The following is a 12,988-nucleotide window of genomic DNA, read 5'->3' on the forward strand; positions in this document are numbered from 1 at the left end:
ATAGAGGAAGATTAGATCCAAGATGGCCCTTGTAGGGTGAACAGTTACTAACGGAAGTGGGCTGATTACTTTGATGACTCAGCCGGACTGTACCAACCACTTTCACTAAACAAGAATATTCCAGAAGTGATTTTTTTGTTTTTATTAGTCGACCATAGTTCTAATAAGTAAATACTTATAATAATCACATTTTGAAGAAATGTGACTAGATTTTTTTTGTGTATTTGCAAGACAAAATCACACAGAAATCGTAGATATGGAAGAATTTGGCGACCTTTATTCAGTTACTCTTGTGCCGTTATTGCACACAAACAAAACAGACTCATTTTTAATAGCATATCTGATCATTTTAGTTGGCAAACTTACAATTATATGGCATCAACAACAAACAACTCTATTTTTTTCATCAAAAAAATTAATTAGATTTTACTATGAAACAAAATATAATGTTGTGATGATTGTACGTCACAGATTTATTACATTTATTTTGTGCTAGCGCTACATTTCAATTCGGAGTCAATAATAGAGTGATGGGCAAGAGAATGAACTCATCCAATATGATATCTAAGAGCAGTTTACAGGTTGATTTCAAGATTTTCAGACATTGTTCTTGGAATTCAATCACATTTTTAGTCACAACGATTCAGTACAAAGATACAGAGGGAAGCTTGAGCAGGTTGAAAGAATATAGTCTTAGTCTAAATATGGGGCTATGAATACAGTTCAGTAACGTAAATGCAGCACGATAATAGAGCAAACAAAACAACAAAGGTGAAAAATCTTCCTTTTTGCAAACAGTGATGGGTATAAGATCAAATCTTCAGCTAACATACAGACTCAAAGACATTACGAACAGTATCAAAACTGACTAAGCATATTCTCCTTTTTCATTTCATTATGTCCAAGTCAAGAAAAATAAAAGGTTTGCACTAATCAGGAAAATAACAAGGAATAACTTTAAAGCTTCCACTGTAAATGTCGACTTTCAGTCGGCAACATTTAAAAGGTGCACAAAGGTTTGGTGATTGTATCATTAACTTTCCCCACAGCTCTATCCAAACATACAAGGCAAATTCAAGGCAAAGCTAAAAGTGGACGAACAGGATCCAACACTTAACACCGAAAACAGGGTAAAGATTATCCAAAACCAGTGTAAAAAGGCAACTTACATCCCAGAACCTGGAAAAAACAGCAGCTTACGAGGCAAAACTCAAGAGTCTACCACCAAACAACCTCATCACCAACCCCATTACGATTAAACACGATTAAACGACATATCACAACACTTAACAAGTCATTGTTAAGCTATTTAGATGTTGACGCAGCCATCTGTAGAGAACAAAATTATAAGAGAAAACATAAAACTACCTCCTCAAACACCGGTTAGTGCACCACGAGCTTGCAAACATGACACATGCTCTCGAGTAAACTGGGTTTTACCGATGTAATGAAGGTTCAGTATTCTTTGCCATTAAAATCACACTCAGATCAAACCCAGGCTCATTCTCATTGGTGGAAGGGCAGATTTATATTCAATCAGAGGGGAGTCCCTCAAGCACATATTGCACATTGTATTAATTTGGTTGGAATGAGAAGGAAAAAAGTAAATAAGTAGATTAAATGGCTCTCAATTTGCATATTTAAAGGAACATTTCACCCTAAAATGAACATTTTCACACTATTTACTCGCTTTTAAGTGGTTTCAAACCTTAACGAGATCCTTTATTCTGTTAAATGCAAGCCGAAACCATTGTCTCAACACAAAATGATTGAAATTGCAATTGAACAAGCAGCAAAAAAACATTTTTCAGCCTACATTTGAGTTCAACAGAGGAAACAAACAGTTTGAAACAAGTAAAGTGTCATTAAATGATGACAGAAGTTTCATTTTTGGGTGAACTACCCCTTTAAATCGTCTCTATCTTCATTTTATCAATGCTCTGATGGTTTTTCCACCATGCTGAACTTCATCTTTACGTCATTTACATATATAGTATATGTTCGAAAAGCACTTTGACATGCAAATGAGATGTTTTTAACACCCTTTGAGTTTTTTTTTAATACTGTTTTTTATAGTCTCTGAACGCACACACACATTCACACCACCTTCATTTGCTCAATCTACTGTCCCGGTATTTGGCAGACTCGTGTTGGCATGTTCCTCGGGTTGCGCAGGCACTCTTAGTTGGTCTCGTAGGAAGACAGCAGCGCAGCGTCCACCGGCTCCATACAGGAGGGGCAAGTGAAGGAGCGCATGAGCCAGGCATCGATGCAGTCCACGTGATAGATGTGCATGCAGGGCAGGAACCGGATTGGGTCGCCATACTCAAAGTCCATCATGCAGATCACACACCTGAGGGCGGATATCAAACCCAAAATAAGCATGACTTACAGATGAACAAAATGGCCATGTTATGCTATTTACTTCTACAATAGGAATAATAAGTACACTGAAAAAAGACTCTTTGGATTTACTACATTTTTAAGGTACATGGTTGCCCACAATTTATATGGGCTGAATTTAAACAAACAAATGAAGTTGAGTAATGTTCAACCTAATTTGTTTAAATATATCGCAAAATTACCGTTATCAGCCTTTTAAAGACTAAATGTTTGCACCTTGACCGTTTTTTAGTCTGAATTAGAATGAATTCAATCTGAAAAATATACTTTACCTGTTTGATTTAATATTATTAAACAAATAAATGATTTAAAAACATAGCTAATAAAAAATAGCATTTTTCTAAGGGAAGATATAAATATAAGAAATATAATCATCGTAATACTCAACAACATGTTTTTCCAGTATCATCCAGCCTTAATATAATATAAAAAATATATTAAATCTCTCATAAAAAATGCTGCAGGATACATCAGCTCTTTCCTCACAGTGAATGAAATGGTTGATTCTAGTATCCAGTTGCTCTAAACCCCGCCTTTCCGAGAGACTGGTCTGCTCTTATTGGTCGACAATAGGGCATCCCGATCAGGTTTTTTTCCCCCTAGAGTCATTTGATTTTGAGTATCTACCAATGACTGTAGGTATCTACCGATACCAAAACCCGATACGATACTTCTATAATACATTAAAAAAAAAAAAGAGTAAAGAAGAGCGAAGAAACAGATCCAGGATGTTCCTTATTTTATTTAATTCTCCTTATTTTAACATTCAACAACTTTGTTAACAAACAGAGCACTTCTGTGAGGTAGCTTGGACAATCAAGTAATAAATAACATCAATTCTTCACCTCGTGCAATCTTAAGTTTACATATCTCACAGTTTGCTTTGGCAATGTTATCGTCATTAACTTTCTTTGTACGTGGATTACTCAGTTAGCTGGATTTGGTTATTGGTTTTGGATTTGGTTATTTGACACAATCCAGGATCGTTTCGTTTTTCAAAGCTCTTCCGAGAGTTGTTGTCATAGCAACAGGTCTGGTAGCTAAAACCTGCTATAGGCAGCAGGTTTATTTCATGTAAACAAGATTAGATCGGGTCAGTTCAAGCAAAGGTAATACTGCACGTGTGTACCAAATGCTGATATTTTCTTACAGTAGTAATCTATAGATTATATCCACTTGGGAAAAAAGTAAAATAGTTTAAGTTTATATATACACACTTCTTTAATAATAATATTCAATATTAAATAATTAATAATGTTTATGTTTATATACATATAAGTTAAAAAAAAATATATATATAAATAAAACTTTTGGTAAATAAATGTACAAAAACGGGGTGGTTCTCTCCAAGGGGATTAAAGAGAACATTTATTAATATGGATTTTTTTAGATATAATGCATACTATTTAAAGGTACCAATCCAGCTCTAGTACAATTTCTGTCAGATAATAGACATGCACAATATTCCACTGTTTTTTGTTTGTTTTTTATAAAGAAATAATAATTTATGCAGTTATGCATGTTTTGACAGCTAATATGTCGGCAAATTGATGCTTTGCAAAAGTTGCAGACGTCTTTACCAATATCAAAATGCTTTTTTGATGCAAAATTAATTAAAAATCCTTACACCGATTAAGAAATAAAATAAGCCTAGGCTACAATAGTAAAGAAAATCAGATCTAAAATGTAAAACTAAATAAATTGCTAAATACTCTTGACACATAAAAGTGTAAAGCCTGCAACCCACAGCAAATGTGGAAAGTTATTAAATATCAAACCGTTTACTACAAATTTTTAAAAATTTTGCTCATATGGATAATTGAATATTAATCAGATGATGTCATTACGATGCTGTCCCCTCAGCCAATCGTTGCATTGCTGAGCATGATTTCGAGGATCGATAGATCTGTCCTTCACAACACACGCAGCGATCTCAGATCAGTTCATCCAGACATATTAATCTGATTCGCCAACTTGTTTGAAGGACCAAATTAGCCAGAGATCAGTTATTAAGATTAAAATATACAGGATCTGCCAAATTATCTTAGATCATTTAAGCGAGCTACAAAGAACGGACCCACATCGCAGACATACTTAGGTTGTTGCTAAAAGTTAATGATAATGGTTTATATTATTTATTCAAATATGCATTAATTGTATTTTATTAATGTCTACCCTCACCCCAACTGCCACAGCAATGTAAAACAGTAGTTGTACCGAGTATTATTAATGTTATTTATTAAATTACACAATAAATGTTATTTTTTTTATGTCTACCCCCACCCCAACCCCAAACCCAACCATCACAGTACTGTAAAAATATTGATTATTGTTATACAGTGTCACAAAAATGATGCTATATTGATGTGCGCATCCACAGCTGTATCCTATCTAGACTTTACCACGTACTCGCGCTTTCCGCTTCAAGCTGCTTCTGCGTTCTACTTTGCTGGCATTTAACCAATAGCGTCTCTGCAACAAAGTGATGTCATGCTGCACGCATTGCTGTTACGGTGCGAAGTCATGAAAGAGGTCTAACTCTATGCTATCGCATAACTATAGAGGTGTTAAAAAATAATGAGAATATATTAGAGTCCTGATCTGGAGGTAACGTCCGATTCCGATCGAGTCTGAAATCACGCGATCGGGCATGATTTCTGATCACGTGATTGAATCTGGACATCCTTAGTCGACAGCTTACAGTGTGTAGGTCCAAATGCAAAATTATTGCAACATTGTATATTGTGAATTTCAGGTCGTCCTCTGCACTTAGGCCTTTACAGTGGGATAAAGACACTTTTTCAGTTAGAGTAAAACGCCTTGTATTGTTTTTAATATTTACTTTAAATAGTATTTAAGTACTGTAAATATATCATGAGCAGTGTTCCATTTCTTCCATTATATCTGCTCAATTGCAAATAAATTAATTTAATAAAACAGTTTAAAAAGAACTGGCTGTTGAATAAATTGGATACAAATTTAATCATATTTATTTAGGACTATGCATGACAGATCTAAACTATCCAAGGTATTAGTACAATAACAGATTAAAAATATTACTAATTGGAATAGATAAAAATGTATATGTGTTTTATTTATTTTTGGGGCAATATCTAACACTCCTAAAGTGAGCTTCTTGTTACTTATATTGCGATTACTATTGTAAATAATATCAAATTACTGAGCAAACTAAAGGTTCTCTGATATGACCCTCCGCCTAAAATGTGCACTTCATGAAAGGTAAAATCCCCCCCCCAAAAAAGCCTAACTAGGTCACTTTAACCATTTTTCACACATATCTGGATCTCACATACTCTTTGATCTTCTTGTCGGAGGGCTCAGATCCCGGGTCAAAGATGCCCCGGGGCAGGTGTTGGATGAGGCCGATTCGCTGTGCGATGCGGACCTGCTCCTCCTCCGTCAGCTGCGTGGCCAGGCGGGTCTGACTGGGTGTGGGGTGGTACACTGGCACCTGCACCCGCTCCTGGGGTCATCAGAGTGTTTGATCATTCATCATTAGTAAAGACCACATGTGGTTAGACTGCATTCAACAATTATTGTAAGACACAGGCAGATTGGATCAAATGGATCCCAAAAAAAGAAAATAAAAGATGAAGTTTACCACATTTTAAACAGTTTTAATAAATTTCCTTTTCTATAATTATAAAAATATTTTAACAATTTAAAAAGTCATCAACAGCAATAAATATTACATAAAATAAAAATTCATTAATAATCATAATAAATAAGCTCAAAATCTAATACAGTTTTTTAAGGTTTACTTGATAAAAATTGTACAATTTTGGAAAGATTCACATTTAAAGTCTCTCCAGATAAAAATAGTTGTCTGATAACATTGAAAATAGGGCATTACACAAGTATATCAAGTACATGGGGAAGCATAATTCAATATATTATAAATACTCAATTCATCAATTAAGCATAATATTTTTCAATGAGCAAACGTTTACTTGTAGCGCAACAAGGATATGAAGGTATGACTGGGTGATACGGCAAAAATGCAATTTCAATATTTATTTTCCATACTAAATGATAACGATATATTTTTTTTTATATAAGATGTTAATGTTTCCAGATTTAAAAGGGTATCGCAACAATGGCTGAAGCCACGAAAATTAAAGCACCCATTAAATGGCATAACATATTTTTGGCCGATTCATTTTTGGTGGCTGAAAATTCAGTACATCACTAATATCAACACACTTCTAGATTCCCATTGTAGGACATTTCTGCTGTGTGATTGGCTCTTAGATCAATAGAGTAAAAATTGTTTTGACATTAATTTTATTGCGATTCGATATAATATCGTTTATCAGCCCAGCCCGATAAACGATATATAGATAACATACACTATGATATAATATCGTTTATCAGCCCAGCCCGATAAACGATATATAGATAACATACACCGTGATGTAATATCGTTTATCAGCCCAGCCCGATAAACGATATATAGATAACATACACCATGATGTAATATCGTTTATCAGCCCAGCCCGATAAACGATATATAGATAACATACACCGTGATGTAATATCGTTTATCAGCCCAGCCCGATAAACGATATATAGATAACATACACCATGATGTAATATCGTTTATCAGCCCAGCCCGATAAACGATATATAGATAACATACACTATGATGTAATATCGTTTATCAGCCCAGCCCGATAAACGATATATAGATAACATACACTGTAATGTAATATCGTTTATCAGCCCAAGAATTAACGATATATAGATAACATACACTGTGATGTAATATCGTTTATCAGCCCAGCCCGATAAACGATATATAGATAACATACACTGTGATGTAATATCGTTTATCAGCCCAGCCCGATAAACGATATATAGATAACATACACTACCAGTTAAAAGTTTGGGGTCAGTTTTTTTTTCATGTTTCTTTTTTAAATAAAAAATTTCTGTTCATCAAGGCAGCATTTATTAAATGTAAAAAAAAATTAAATTAATGTTAAATTGTTAAATATTTATTCAAATTTTAAATGACTGCTTTCTTATTGTATGTACTTTCAAATGAAAGTATTACTCCAGTCATTTTTGCTTTTATTACTAGAACCATTATTATTATTATTATTATTATTATTATTATTATTATTATTATTAATAATAATAATAATAACTCTGATTACTAATATAGTATTTCAGAGAATATATCAACTATGATATACTGATAATAATAACTTTGATGACTGGAGTAATGAAGCTGAAAATTCACCTTTAAAATCATTGGAATAAATTATTAGAAATTATAATCTAATTTTGAACAGTCAGTTTATAGTGCAATAACATTTCACAATTTTACAATTTGTACTCAATGAAATAAATGCAGCCTTGGTGAGCGGGATAATCTTATTTTTAAACATTTAAAAATTGTACTGACCCCAAACTTTAGTGTAGTGTATATAGAACCTAAATATTTTTAGAGCGTCCAGAGTAACTTTATTTTGCAAGACAATTTCATACTAAACTCTCCTGTAAATCCAGCCATTAGTACATTTGTTGCTGTAAGTACATTGGCAGTATACATCATATGAATGTGTTGAAATTATTTAATTATTTTTTATTTGGAGTGACTTTAAATAGACATGTTTTACTTTTTTTAACACACCAACAATCTATCCTTAATATTTTCATTACTTAATAAAATTGTACCTTTACAATGCAAGAATAAAAAAATAAAAACTTTTATGTTGACTCTGTATCACTTTTTTTCCACAATCTCAGAATCGTTAAATAATGCCCAGTAATTTGTTTACTAATGTTCAATTTCAAAGATTTTAATTCAATTTTATATTCACGAGGCAACAATAAATAAATAAAAAAAAATTTTTTTTTGCTCAGTAGTAGTATTTGAGTGTAACTAAACACAATGAAATTCAAGTGTAAAACAGTCATGAGGCAAATAATCAGATAGGTAAAGGTATGTTATGTGTTTTGTTGTGTTATGAATGTTATTCATGTCACGCTAAGTATGTATGTGGTGTTTCTATTTCTGCACCTGCAAAAAAAAAAAAAAAAATGCATGCGAATTTACAGAAACATTTTCCAAAAATTTAAATGACTTATTTAACTTCTTAAAATGTCAAAATTTGCAACTGAAAATGGCATTAATATCCTAAAATTGCCCAGTAGCAAATCCAAAACAACTGTGGCATATTTTCCACAGTCAGAGATCAAAATCAACGCAACAAACTAAAGATAATTAGCATACCTGTGTAACTATTCTCGAACAGCAAACTTTCCTGTTCTGGCAGATCATGCGGATAGTCTTTGTTAAAACATATACCACATTGACCATTTTGAGAGATGTAAACAATAACAATGGTCCTAACTTATTTCCTGTTTTACATTTTTCATTTCCATAGCTTCCGAGAATCAACATATTGTTGTGACGCATGTTATGATAGCAGTTATGTTAAGTTATGATTGAATAGTTGGTGCCAATAACCTAGTAGTTAGGTGCGCCGACACATAATTGAGGCAAAGTTGGTTTTATACTTGCACATTAATAGTATAATATCAGAAAAGCATTCTTTATAGTTTCTAAATGGGGAAATCATATTAGCAAATCAAAATACAACTTTTTAAACGTCATTTAAATAGCACTAATGTTGTTTAAAAGTCCTACTTACATGCGATCTCTACGGTGACCGAGAGAGCTTAACATGCTGCTATTTAGGAAAACACATGCAATTACAAAAACGCCAGCAAATTGACAAAAGATCTTCATCAGTTTGATAGCACATGTGCTGAAAATCCTCACAACGCATACATATTTAAAAAAACGTGCATTTTTTAAAAACTTTGCTCATAGCGCAAACAAATTAATGAAACGCACTGCATTTTCTCACAACACAACAGAAATGTTTCGAGGGGACATGACGGACCCGGCTATTTAGTTTATGGTTATTTAGGCCAATAAATACTAAAGACATAGGAATTAGGATATTAAAATAAATAAACAAAAAACTCTCTTTTCAAAGATCACCTACAACTTCACTAAGCAATACCCGGAACAGTGGCATCTATCACATTTTTGGGTCCACTTAAAACATTTCCGTTGTGTTCCTAAGATATTGTGTTGTGAGCAAATGCAGTGCGTTTCATTAATTTGTTTGCATTGTGAGCACATGCAGTGTGTTATTTTTAATGTGTATGCAATGTGAGGATTAAAACGGATGAAGATATTTTCTTAATTTGCTGGCGTTTTTTGTAATTGCATGTGTTTTCTTAAATTGCAGCACGTTAAGCTCTCGGCTTTCTCAGCCACTGTAGATTTCAGACCCAATATTCAAAAAAGTAGCATGGTAAACAATTTAGAGACCATGTAACTGTTCAAATATGAATGAATGTGCGAATATAAAACCAACTTTAATTACTTCAATCGACACATATTGAGGTAGGGTTCGTTTTAACGGCCCCTATATTGTTTACCACGCTACTTTGAATATTCCGTCTGGAATCACATGTAAGTACGACTTCAAAACATCATTAGCACTATTTAGTTGACTGTGAACTTGGATAGACATTAGCTGCTAATTAGGCTCGGGCTGGTATAAGTTTCTAACAGTATGATAACCTTTGATAAAAATATCACGATTTGACGGTGTTGTGAATACTGCTCTAAAATGTATCCTTTTAAAATGTCTGGGTAAAAAACAAAAACGTTTTTCCCCTTTGAACACAATATACTTTATTTTGAGAAACTATTAAAATATTTTGAAGCAGTAAATATGTCAGGCTGAATAATTCAAATGAATCGCTGACTTCTGCTGTCTTCATTATTTTCAGAAACACAGATTTCGTTACAATTTAAAATCTTTTCTGCTGGAGATACTGTTGTCCTAAAAAAAAAAATAAAAATAATAATAAATAAATCTTACACATCCTTTAGGAACGGTATAGCAGAAAATTTTGGTGGTTTTAAAACATTGACTTTTCCAAATCGTGGTATACCTTGAAAACGGTTATCGTCTCATGCCTACTGATAATATGGTTTCCCCATTTAGAATTTGCAAATAATACTTTTCTGAAATCATATTATTAAAGAGAATTTCCAAATGTGCGAATATAAAACCAACTTTACCTCAATTCAACACATAGCACTGAGGTGCTCACGGCGACCCAAGTTCGATTCCCGACGCAATTTTCCTTCCCCTCTCTCTGCTCCCCACACATTCCTGCCTCAACACTCCTCTCTATCCTATCTAATAAACATGTTAAACACCGCTAAATATCTATGAAAAAGTTATGATTGAATTGTTACAGTAATGAAATTACTGACAAGAAGTAGGAAATGTTCACGCGTCAGTGACATCATCACCACATTGAAATGGTCCAAATATTCTGAGCCTGTCGGTACTGTATTGCAGACAGCTGGATGTCGGTGTGTGTGTGGGACAGTGCTGTGATATTGTATTTTATTTATTTGTTTGTTTGTTTTTTTTACCTGGTATGGTGGCGGAGGCTCTCCAGGCAGACTCGCCCCCTCGGACTCGTTGAGCAGGGACAGATCATCAGCGCCTTGAGAAGACAGACAGTTCCCCATTGAGCTGATCCTGCACGACAACACAAACCCTCCAAAATCACGCCTATGTGGCTTTTACAAACTCGCCAGGCTCCTCTTGTGTTCAGGGGTCTCGCTTTCCGAAGCCCGTTGTGTCTGGTGTCTGTCTAACGTCAGACTGAAAAAAACAAACAACCGCCTCAACAGCCAGCGCTCCGATTTTACTCACCAAAAATACGTTTTAAAAAGCCGTGATGTTTGTAAACGCGTCCGTCCCGCTTGGTTTAATCCTTACGACTGTGAACGACACGCATGTCACGTAAAACGCATTTATTCTGGACTGTACAGAGCAATATTTTTAGGTAAGACCTCTTGACGACTCCATATCTGCTTTCATTGTTTACAAACTCTTGGACCGGAAGTGAGCCGATCTGCGGATTGTGGGTAATGTAGTCATTCGACTCAGCGTAACGTTTGTCATCAGTCAATCAACAACAATCCAGGGGTTTTCAGTCATTTAGTCCAAGATAAGTGCCAATTCCTTTATCAAAGTCATTATTCGTATTGCTTTTAAGTTTGTTGATCCCTCAATACACTCACAATACATTTTAATTTCAATTTTACATTTAGTAAAAAAAAGGTTTACACTTACAAAACTTGCTCTAGTGAATATGAGTAACGTTTTATGTCTAGTAAGAGCGATATATATGAAAATCCTCAGAATTCATGTTTGTAATGAAGTGTTAGAGAAGGATGTCGACATTGAAAGCTGCCAAACTGACCACTTTATCTGATCCACCTGCACTCTGCTTATTTGTCTCTTAAGTCTTATTTTTGTATTTGCAGTTTGTTATTTGACTTCCTGTATGTTTGTGTCTGCTTGTACGATCTCTTTTTTGTCGCATTCTTTGTAAAGTGTCCTTGAGCTCTGGAAAGGTGCTGTATAAATAAAAAATATTATTATTATTATTATTATTCTACATTATTACTAAAACCATAGATCTAAAACAATTTTTGCTACTTAAAATGAACATAAAATATATGAACAAAGTTCTATTTCTTTATACTTGATTAAATATTTTAGAGAATTAACATAAAAACACAATGAAGCCAGAAATTCTTAGAATGCATAATAAAATAATGCTTTTTTCGTGTTGCTGACCTTCACATGCCAAATGTTCTCTATTGGATTGAGCTCTGGTGACTGGTGTCCATTTGAGTACAGTGAACTCATTTTCATGTTCAAGAAACCAGTCTAAGATGATTCAAGCTTTATGACATTGTACATTAGCCTGCTGGAAGTAACCGTCAGAAGATGAGTACACTGTGGTCATAAAGGGATAGACATGGTCAGCAACAAGTGTGACAAGAAAATATCCCCCACACCATTACACCAGCAGTAGCCTGAACTGTTGATACAAGGCAGGATGGATCCATGCTTTCATGTTGTTGATGCCAAATTCTGACCCTACCATCTGAATGTCGCAGCAGAAATCGAGACTCATCAGACCAGGAAACGTTTTCCCAATCTTCTATTGTCCAATTTTGGTGAGCCTGTGTGAATTGTAGCCTCAGTTTCCTGTTCTTAGCTGACAGGAGTGGCGCCCGGTGTGGTCTTCTGCTGCTGTAGCCCATCCTCTTCAAGGTTGGACGTGTTGTGTGTTCAGAGATGCTCCTCTGCAGACCTCGCCTGTAACGAGTGGTTATTTGAGTTACTGTTGCCTTTCTAGCTGGAACCAGTCTGGCCATTCTCCTCTGGCATCAACAAGGCATTTGCGCCCACAGAACTGCCGCTCACTGGATATTTTCTCTTTTTCAGACCATTCTCTGTAAACCCTAGAGATGGTTGTGCATAAAAATCCCAGTAGATCAGCAGTTTCTGAAATACTCAGAAATAGCCAGTCTGGCACCACCAATCATGCCACGTTCAAAGTCACTTAAATCTCCTTTCTTCCCCATTCTGATACTCGGTTTGAACTGCAGCAGTTCGTCTTGACCATGTCTACATGCCTAAATGCATTGAGTTGC

General features: G+C 34.5%; 1 protein-coding gene across 1 annotated transcript; it reads right to left on the minus strand.

Annotated features, from left to right (window-relative positions):
- Positions 1 to 255: 255 nt before the first annotated feature.
- On the minus strand, positions 256 to 11,375 carry rnf11a (ring finger protein 11a). The gene is made up of 3 exons (XM_056456501.1): positions 10,904 to 11,375; positions 5,718 to 5,887; positions 256 to 2,353 (listed from the first exon to the last, which is right to left on the minus strand). The coding sequence occupies exons 1-3, from the start codon at positions 11,000 to 11,002 to the stop codon at positions 2,182 to 2,184; spliced, it is 441 nt and encodes a 146-aa protein (XP_056312476.1). The 5' UTR covers positions 11,003 to 11,375; the 3' UTR covers positions 256 to 2,181.
- Between the last annotated feature and the right edge of the window lie 1,613 nt (positions 11,376 to 12,988).

The sequence above is a fragment of the Danio aesculapii genome, chromosome 1, assembly GCF_903798145.1.
Source record: "Danio aesculapii chromosome 1, fDanAes4.1, whole genome shotgun sequence".
NCBI classification, from domain to species: Eukaryota; Metazoa; Chordata; class Actinopteri; order Cypriniformes; family Danionidae; genus Danio; species Danio aesculapii.

What these genes read in the sequence shown, in the direction of transcription:
- rnf11a (XM_056456501.1), bottom strand. Translation starts at nt 11,002, where the DNA reads ATGGGGAACTGTCTGTCTTCTCAAGGCGCTGATGATCTGTCCCTGCTC. An exon ending in AGCCTCCGCCACCATACCAG is followed by an intron (nt 5,888 to 10,903) that starts GTAAAAAAAACA and finishes TGATGACCCCAG; the next exon opens with GAGCGGGTGCAGGTGCCAGT. An exon ending in TCCGACAAGAAGATCAAAGA is followed by an intron (nt 2,354 to 5,717) that starts GTATGTGAGATC and finishes ATCCGCCCTCAG; the next exon opens with GTGTGTGATCTGCATGATGG.